Source organism: Phytophthora ramorum (assembly GCF_020800215.1).
Source record: "Phytophthora ramorum isolate Pr-102 chromosome Unknown Phyram_PR-102_s0003, whole genome shotgun sequence".
NCBI classification, from domain to species: Eukaryota; Oomycota; class Peronosporomycetes; order Peronosporales; family Peronosporaceae; genus Phytophthora; species Phytophthora ramorum.
The window spans coordinates 180,913-190,687 of NW_027150649.1; the positions used below are offsets into that span (position 1 = coordinate 180,913).

At 69.0% G+C, this 9,775-nt stretch overlaps 1 protein-coding gene across 1 annotated transcript in view; it reads right to left on the reverse strand.

The window, feature by feature from the left end:
• Window positions 1-61: 61 nt before the first annotated feature.
• KRP23_3224 (uncharacterized protein) overlaps window positions 62-9,775 on the reverse strand; it is a gene marked incomplete at both ends in the record, with an annotated part of 29,170 nt that continues 19,456 nt past the window's right edge. Inside the window, 2 exons of the mRNA XM_067888045.1 lie at window positions 62-144; window positions 197-9,724. Of these exons, the coding sequence (XP_067747323.1) occupies window positions 62-144; window positions 197-9,724 (9,611 nt within the window). The remainder of the gene's footprint in view (window positions 145-196; window positions 9,725-9,775) is intronic.

A 9,775-nucleotide genomic window follows, 5' to 3' on the forward strand; every position in this document is an offset into this window, starting at 1 on the left:
CCAAGCTGCGACCAGCCGTGATTGACACCTTGGCCCTTGCCGCTAGAGCCGTCGCCCACGCTCACCACCACGGACCCGCCGTTGCCGCCGTGCTCGCGCGTGCCCAGCAACACGTTGCCGGAGGACCCGGCAGTAGCGCTCCCGCTGCTCAAGATCAGCACGCCTGACCGACCCACCGTACCGCCCGTCCCCGTACTCAGTGAGATCGAGCCGCTGGAGCTCGCAACGCCGCGACCGCTCGCAATGCTCACGGACCCGCCAGTGCCACTCGATGTCGACGACGCTGCTCCCGTCGAGTCGCCCGCCGTCAACGAGATAGCGCCGCGGCCATCGTGTTTCCGTGCCAACCGACAGAGAAATTCGACCCGCCGTGGCCGCCCGTCGATATGACCGTGCTTACGGCCACGGACCCGCTGTCGCCGCGCGGCTCGCACCGTCGTCAGACGCAGACTGCCGCTCATGCCGCTCGCACTCGCGGCGTCGGGCGTCGTCAGCGAGATGTCGCCGCTAGACGATGTCAGACCCGCGCCGCTCTGCAGCGAGATCGACCCGCCACTCGTCACGCCGCTGCCGCCGCTCAGCGAGATCGACCCGCCAACCGTGCCGCTTGCGAATGTATCGCCCGACCGCAGAGAGATGAACCCGCCTGCACCACTGTTGCCCGTGCCCACGTTCAGCACCACAGACCCGCCGTTGCCGCCAGTGCTGCCACCAGTGCTCACCGTCACATCACCCACCGAGCCCGCCGTCGCGGAGCCCGTCGCCAGGCTGATCACACCGGAAGACCCGCCCGTGCCAGTCGTACCCGAGCCGCCAGCCGGAGTGCGCACCAGCACACTGCCGCTCGTGAAGCCGCTGCTCGCGCCGCTCGTCACCTCCACGTTGCCGCCCACGCCGCCAGCAGCAGTGTTTGTCGTCGTGGGACCACCACGCACCAAGACGCTGCCGCCCGCGCCAGTGTTGCCGCTCCCCACGGACAGCTCGATGTTGCCTCCTCTGCCGCCAGTCGCTAAGCCCGTCGTCAGACGAACAGACCCGCTAGACGACAGAGATGATGCACCACTGGCCAGCGACAGCGAACCGCTTGTACCGGATGAAGCACTCCACAGCGACACGTCGCCGCTCGTCGTGCTGGCACCAATGGCCGCTCCACTGCCCACGCTGACGGATCCGCCGGTCAGAGCGCCTTCGCCACCAACCAGTTCGACCGAGCCGCCTGCCGATCCCGACGTCGTCGCCAAGCTGCGACCAGCCGTGATTGACACCTTGCCGCCCTTGCCGCTAGAGCCGTCGCCCACGCTCACCACCACGGACCCGCCGTTGCCGCCCGTGCTCGCGCCGCTGCCCAGCAACACGTTGCCGGAGGACCCGGCAGTAGCGCTCCCGCTGCTCAAGCTCAGCACGCCTGACCGACCCACCGTACCGCCCGTCCCCGTACTCAGTGAGATCGAGCCGCTGGAGCTCGCAACGCCGCGACCGCTCGCAATGCTCACGGACCCGCCAGTGCCACTCGATGTCGACGACGCTGCTCCCGTCGAGTCGCCCGCCGTCAACGAGATAGCGCCGCCGGCCATCGTGTTTCCCGTGCCAACCGACAGAGAAATCGACCCGCCGTGGCCGCCCGTCGATATGCCCGTGCTTACGGCCACGGACCCGCTGTCGCCCGCGCGGCTCGCACCGCTCGTCAGACGCAGACTGCCGCTCATGCCGCTCGCACTCGCGGCGTCGGGCGTCGTCAGCGAGATGTCGCCGCTAGACGATGTCAGACCCGCGCCGCTCTGCAGCGAGATCGACCCGCCACTCGTCACGCCGCTGCCGCCACTCAGCGAGATCGACCCGCCAACCGTGCCGCTTGCGAATGTATCGCCCGACCGCAGAGAGATCGACCCGCCTGCACCACTGTTGCCCGTGCCCACGTTCAGCACCACAGACCCGCCGTTGCCGCCAGTGCTGCCACCAGTGCTCACCGTCACATCACCCACCGAGCCCGCCGTCGCGGAGCCCGTCGCCAGGCTGATCACACCGGAAGACCCGCCCGTGCCAGTCGTACCCGAGCCGCCAGCCGGAGTGCGCACCAGCACACTGCCGCTCGTGAAGCCGCTGCTCGCGCCGCTCGTCACCTCCACGTTGCCGCCCACGCCGCCAGCAGCAGTGTTTGTCGTCGTGGGACCACCACGCACCAAGACGCTGCCGCCCGCGCCAGTGTTGCCGCTCCCCACGGACAGCTCGATGTTGCCTCCTCTGCCGCCAGTCGCTAAGCCCGTCGTCAGACGAACAGACCCGCTAGACGACAGAGATGATGCACCACTGGCCAGCGACAGCGAACCGCTTGTACCGGATGAAGCACTCCACAGCGACACGTCGCCGCTCGTCGTGCTGGCACCAATGGCCGCTCCACTGCCCACGCTGACGGATCCGCCGGTCAGAGCGCCTTCGCCACCAACCAGTTCGACCGAGCCGCCTGCCGATCCCGACGTCGTCGCCAAGCTGCGACCAGCCGTGATTGACACCTTGCCGCCCTTGCCGCTAGAGCCGTCGCCCACGCTCACCACCACGGATCCGCCGTTGCCGCCCGTGCTCGCGCCGCTGCCCAGCAACACGTTGCCGGAGGACCCGGCAGTAGCGCTCCCGCTGCTCAAGCTCAGCACGCCTGACCGACCCACCGTACCGCCCGTCCCCGTACTCAGTGAGATCGAGCCGCTGGAGCTCGCAACGCCGCGACCGCTCGCAATGCTCACGGACCCGCCAGTGCCACTCGATGTCGACGACGCTGCTCCCGTCGAGTCGCCCGCCGTCAACGAGATAGCGCCGCCGGCCATCGTGTTTCCCGTGCCAACCGACAGAGAAATCGACCCGCCGTGGCCGCCCGTCGATATGCCCGTGCTTACGGCCACGGACCCGCTGTCGCCCGCGCGGCTCGCACCGCTCGTCAGACGCAGACTGCCGCTCATGCCGCTCGCACTCGCGGCGTCGGGCGTCGTCAGCGAGATGTCGCCGCTAGACGATGTCAGACCCGCGCCGCTCTGCAGCGAGATCGACCCGCCACTCGTCACGCCGCTGCCGCCGCTCAGCGAGATCGACCCGCCAACCGTGCCGCTTGCGAATGTATCGCCCGACCGCAGAGAGATGAACCCGCCTGCACCACTGTTGCCCGTGCCCACGTTCAGCACCACAGACCCGCCGTTGCCGCCAGTGCTGCCACCAGTGCTCACCGTCACATCACCCACCGAGCCCGCCGTCGCGGAGCCCGTCGCCAGGCTGATCACACCGGAAGACCCGCCCGTGCCAGTCGTACCCGAGCCGCCAGCCGGAGTGCGCACCAGCACACTGCCGCTCGTGAAGCCGCTGCTCGCGCCGCTCGTCACCTCCACGTTGCCGCCCACGCCGCCAGCAGCAGTGTTTGTCGTCGTGGGACCACCACGCACCAAGACGCTGCCGCCCGCGCCAGTGTTGCCGCTCCCCACGGACAGCTCGATGTTGCCTCCTCTGCCGCCAGTCGCTAAGCCCGTCGTCAGACGAACAGACCCGCTAGACGACAGAGATGATGCACCACTGGCCAGCGACAGCGAACCGCTTGTACCGGATGAAGCACTCCACAGCGACACGTCGCCGCTCGTCGTGCTGGCACCAATGGCCGCTCCACTGCCCACGCTGACGGATCCGCCGGTCAGAGCGCCTTCGCCACCAACCAGTTCGACCGAGCCGCCTGCCGATCCCGACGTCGTCGCCAAGCTGCGACCAGCCGTGATTGACACCTTGCCGCCCTTGCCGCTAGAGCCGTCGCCCACGCTCACCACCACGGACCCGCCGTTGCCGCCCGTGCTCGCGCCGCTGCCCAGCAACACGTTGCCGGAGGACCCGGCAGTAGCGCTCCCGCTGCTCAAGCTCAGCACGCCTGACCGACCCACCGTACCGCCCGTCCCCGTACTCAGTGAGATCGAGCCGCTGGAGCTCGCAACGCCGCGACCGCTCGCAATGCTCACGGACCCGCCAGTGCCACTCGATGTCGACGACGCTGCTCCCGTCGAGTCGCCCGCCGTCAACGAGATAGCGCCGCCGGCCATCGTGTTTCCCGTGCCAACCGACAGAGAAATCGACCCGCCGTGGCCGCCCGTCGATATGCCCGTGCTTACGGCCACGGACCCGCTGTCGCCCGCGCGGCTCGCACCGCTCGTCAGACGCAGACTGCCGCTCATGCCGCTCGCACTCGCGGCGTCGGGCGTCGTCAGCGAGATGTCGCCGCTAGACGATGTCAGACCCGCGCCGCTCTGCAGCGAGATCGACCCGCCACTCGTCACGCCGCTGCCGCCGCTCAGCGAGATCGACCCGCCAACCGTGCCGCTTGCGAATGTATCGCCCGACCGCAGAGAGATGAACCCGCCTGCACCACTGTTGCCCGTGCCCACGTTCAGCACCACAGACCCGCCGTTGCCGCCAGTGCTGCCACCAGTGCTCACCGTCACATCACCCACCGAGCCCGCCGTCGCGGAGCCCGTCGCCAGGCTGATCACACCGGAAGACCCGCCCGTGCCAGTCGTACCCGAGCCGCCAGCCGGAGTGCGCACCAGCACACTGCCGCTCGTGAAGCCGCTGCTCGCGCCGCTCGTCACCTCCACGTTGCCGCCCACGCCGCCAGCAGCAGTGTTTGTCGTCGTGGGACCACCACGCACCAAGACGCTGCCGCCCGCGCCAGTGTTGCCGCTCCCCACGGACAGCTCGATGTTGCCTCCTCTGCCGCCAGTCGCTAAGCCCGTCGTCAGACGAACAGACCCGCTAGACGACAGAGATGATGCACCACTGGCCAGCGACAGCGAACCGCTTGTACCGGATGAAGCACTCCACAGCGACACGTCGCCGCTCGTCGTGCTGGCACCAATGGCCGCTCCACTGCCCACGCTGACGGATCCGCCGGTCAGAGCGCCTTCGCCACCAACCAGTTCGACCGAGCCGCCTGCCGATCCCGACGTCGTCGCCAAGCTGCGACCAGCCGTGATTGACACCTTGCCGCCCTTGCCGCTAGAGCCGTCGCCCACGCTCACCACCACGGACCCGCCGTTGCCGCCCGTGCTCGCGCCGCTGCCCAGCAACACGTTGCCGGAGGACCCGGCAGTAGCGCTCCCGCTGCTCAAGCTCAGCACGCCTGACCGACCCACCGTACCGCCCGTCCCCGTACTCAGTGAGATCGAGCCGCTGGAGCTCGCAACGCCGCGACCGCTCGCAATGCTCACGGACCCGCCAGTGCCACTCGATGTCGACGACGCTGCTCCCGTCGAGTCGCCCGCCGTCAACGAGATAGCGCCGCCGGCCATCGTGTTTCCCGTGCCAACCGACAGAGAAATCGACCCGCCGTGGCCGCCCGTCGATATGCCCGTGCTTACGGCCACGGACCCGCTGTCGCCCGCGCGGCTCGCACCGCTCGTCAGACGCAGACTGCCGCTCATGCCGCTCGCACTCGCGGCGTCGGGCGTCGTCAGCGAGATGTCGCCGCTAGACGATGTCAGACCCGCGCCGCTCTGCAGCGAGATCGACCCGCCACTCGTCACGCCGCTGCCGCCGCTCAGCGAGATCGACCCGCCAACCGTGCCGCTTGCGAATGTATCGCCCGACCGCAGAGAGATGAACCCGCCTGCACCACTGTTGCCCGTGCCCACGTTCAGCACCACAGACCCGCCGTTGCCGCCAGTGCTGCCACCAGTGCTCACCGTCACATCACCCACCGAGCCCGCCGTCGCGGAGCCCGTCGCCAGGCTGATCACACCGGAAGACCCGCCCGTGCCAGTCGTACCCGAGCCGCCAGCCGGAGTGCGCACCAGCACACTGCCGCTCGTGAAGCCGCTGCTCGCGCCGCTCGTCACCTCCACGTTGCCGCCCACGCCGCCAGCAGCAGTGTTTGTCGTCGTGGGACCACCACGCACCAAGACGCTGCCGCCCGCGCCAGTGTTGCCGCTCCCCACGGACAGCTCGATGTTGCCTCCTCTGCCGCCAGTCGCTAAGCCCGTCGTCAGACGAACAGACCCGCTAGACGACAGAGATGATGCACCACTGGCCAGCGACAGCGAACCGCTTGTACCGGATGAAGCACTCCACAGCGACACGTCGCCGCTCGTCGTGCTGGCACCAATGGCCGCTCCACTGCCCACGCTGACGGATCCGCCGGTCAGAGCGCCTTCGCCACCAACCAGTTCGACCGAGCCGCCTGCCGATCCCGACGTCGTCGCCAAGCTGCGACCAGCCGTGATTGACACCTTGCCGCCCTTGCCGCTAGAGCCGTCGCCCACGCTCACCACCACGGACCCGCCGTTGCCGCCCGTGCTCGCGCCGCTGCCCAGCAACACGTTGCCGGAGGACCCGGCAGTAGCGCTCCCGCTGCTCAAGCTCAGCACGCCTGACCGACCCACCGTACCGCCCGTCCCGGTACTCAGTGAGATCGAGCCGCTGGAGCTCGCAACGCCGCGACCGCTCGCAATGCTCACGGACCCGCCAGTGCCACTCGATGTCGACGACGCTGCTCCCGTCGAGTCGCCCGCCGTCAACGAGATAGCGCCGCCGGCCATCGTGTTTCCCGTGCCAACCGACAGAGAAATCGACCCGCCGTGGCCGCCCGTCGATATGCCCGTGCTTACGGCCACGGACCCGCTGTCGCCCGCGCGGCTCGCACCGCTCGTCAGACGCAGACTGCCGCTCATGCCGCTCGCACTCGCGGCGTCGGGCGTCGTCAGCGAGATGTCGCCGCTAGACGATGTCAGACCCGCGCCGCTCTGCAGCGAGATCGACCCGCCACTCGTCACGCCGCTGCCGCCGCTCAGCGAGATCGACCCGCCAACCGTGCCGCTTGCGAATGTATCGCCCGACCGCAGAGAGATGAACCCGCCTGCACCACTGTTGCCCGTGCCCACGTTCAGCACCACAGACCCGCCGTTGCCGCCAGTGCTGCCACCAGTGCTCACCGTCACATCACCCACCGAGCCCGCCGTCGCGGAGCCCGTCGCCAGGCTGATCACACCGGAAGACCCGCCCGTGCCAGTCGTACCCGAGCCGCCAGCCGGAGTGCGCACCAGCACACTGCCGCTCGTGAAGCCGCTGCTCGCGCCGCTCGTCACCTCCACGTTGCCGCCCACGCCGCCAGCAGCAGTGTTTGTCGTCGTGGGACCACCACGCACCAAGACGCTGCCGCCCGCGCCAGTGTTGCCGCTCCCCACGGACAGCTCGATGTTGCCTCCTCTGCCGCCAGTCGCTAAGCCCGTCGTCAGACGAACAGACCCGCTAGACGACAGAGATGATGCACCACTGGCCAGCGACAGCGAACCGCTTGTACCGGATGAAGCACTCCACAGCGACACGTCGCCGCTCGTCGTGCTGGCACCAATGGCCGCTCCACTGCCCACGCTGACGGATCCGCCGGTCAGAGCGCCTTCGCCACCAACCAGTTCGACCGAGCCGCCTGCCGATCCCGACGTCGTCGCCAAGCTGCGACCAGCCGCGATTGACACCTTGCCGCCCTTGCCGCTAGAGCCGTCGCCCACGCTCACCACCACGGACCCGCCGTTGCCGCCCGTGCTCGCGCCGCTGCCCAGCAACACGTTGCCGGAGGACCCGGCAGTAGCGCTCCCGCTGCTCAAGCTCAGCACGCCTGACCGACCCACCGTACCGCCCGTCCCCGTACTCAGTGAGATCGAGCCGCTGGAGCTCGCAACGCCGCGACCGCTCGCAATGCTCACGGACCCGCCAGTGCCACTCGATGTCGACGACGCTGCTCCCGTCGAGTCGCCCGCCGTCAACGAGATAGCGCCGCCGGCCATCGTGTTTCCCGTGCCAACCGACAGAGAAATCGACCCGCCGTGGCCGCCCGTCGATATGCCCGTGCTTACGGCCACGGACCCGCTGTCGCCCGCGCGGCTCGCACCGCTCGTCAGACGCAGACTGCCGCTCATGCCGCTCGCACTCGCGGCGTCGGGCGTCGTCAGCGAGATGTCGCCGCTAGACGATGTCAGACCCGCGCCGCTCTGCAGCGAGATCGACCCGCCACTCGTCACGCCGCTGCCGCCGCTCAGCGAGATCGACCCGCCAACCGTGCCGCTTGCGAATGTATCGCCCGACCGCAGAGAGATGAACCCGCCTGCACCACTGTTGCCCGTGCCCACGTTCAGCACCACAGACCCGCCGTTGCCGCCAGTGCTGCCACCAGTGCTCACCGTCACATCACCCACCGAGCCCGCCGTCGCGGAGCCCGTCGCCAGGCTGATCACACCGGAAGACCCGCCCGTGCCAGTCGTACCCGAGCCGCCAGCCGGAGTGCGCACCAGCACACTGCCGCTCGTGAAGCCGCTGCTCGCGCCGCTCGTCACCTCCACGTTGCCGCCCACGCCGCCAGCAGCAGTGTTTGTCGTCGTGGGACCACCACGCACCAAGACGCTGCCGCCCGCGCCAGTGTTGCCGCTCCCCACGGACAGCTCGATGTTGCCTCCTCTGCCGCCAGTCGCTAAGCCCGTCGTCAGACGAACAGACCCGCTAGACGACAGAGATGATGCACCACTGGCCAGCGACAGCGAACCGCTTGTACCGGATGAAGCACTCCACAGCGACACGTCGCCGCTCGTCGTGCTGGCACCAATGGCCGCTCCACTGCCCACGCTGACGGATCCGCCGGTCAGAGCGCCTTCGCCACCAACCAGTTCGACCGAGCCGCCTGCCGATCCCGACGTCGTCGCCAAGCTGCGACCAGCCGTGATTGACACCTTGCCGCCCTTGCCGCTAGAGCCGTCGCCCACGCTCACCACCACGGACCCGCCGTTGCCGCCCGTGCTCGCGCCGCTGCCCAGCAACACGTTGCCGGAGGACCCGGCAGTAGCGCTCCCGCTGCTCAAGCTCAGCACGCCTGACCGACCCACCGTACCGCCCGTCCCGGTACTCAGTGAGATCGAGCCGCTGGAGCTCGCAACGCCGCGACCGCTCGCAATGCTCACGGACCCGCCAGTGCCACTCGATGTCGACGACGCTGCTCCCGTCGAGTCGCCCGCCGTCAACGAGATAGCGCCGCCGGCCATCGTGTTTCCCGTGCCAACCGACAGAGAAATCGACCCGCCGTGGCCGCCCGTCGATATGCCCGTGCTTACGGCCACGGACCCGCTGTCGCCCGCGCGGCTCGCACCGCTCGTCAGACGCAGACTGCCGCTCATGCCGCTCGCACTCGCGGCGTCGGGCGTCGTCAGCGAGATGTCGCCGCTAGACGATGTCAGACCCGCGCCGCTCTGCAGCGAGATCGACCCGCCACTCGTCACGCCGCTGCCGCCGCTCAGCGAGATCGACCCGCCAACCGTGCCGCTTGCGAATGTATCGCCCGACCGCAGAGAGATGAACCCGCCTGCACCACTGTTGCCCGTGCCCACGTTCAGCACCACAGACCCGCCGTTGCCGCCAGTGCTGCCACCAGTGCTCACCGTCACATCACCCACCGAGCCCGCCGTCGCGGAGCCCGTCGCCAGGCTGATCACACCGGAAGACCCGCCCGTGCCAGTCGTACCCGAGCCGCCAGCCGGAGTGCGCACCAGCACACTGCCGCTCGTGAAGCCGCTGCTCGCGCCGCTCGTCACCTCCACGTTGCCGCCCACGCCGCCAGCAGCAGTGTTTGTCGTCGTGGGACCACCACGCACCAAGACGCTGCCGCCCGCGCCAGTGTTGCCGCTCCCCACGGACAGCTCGATGTTGCCTCCTCTGCCGCCAGTCGCTAAGCCCGTCGTCAGACGAACAGACCCGCTAGACGACAGAGATGATGCAC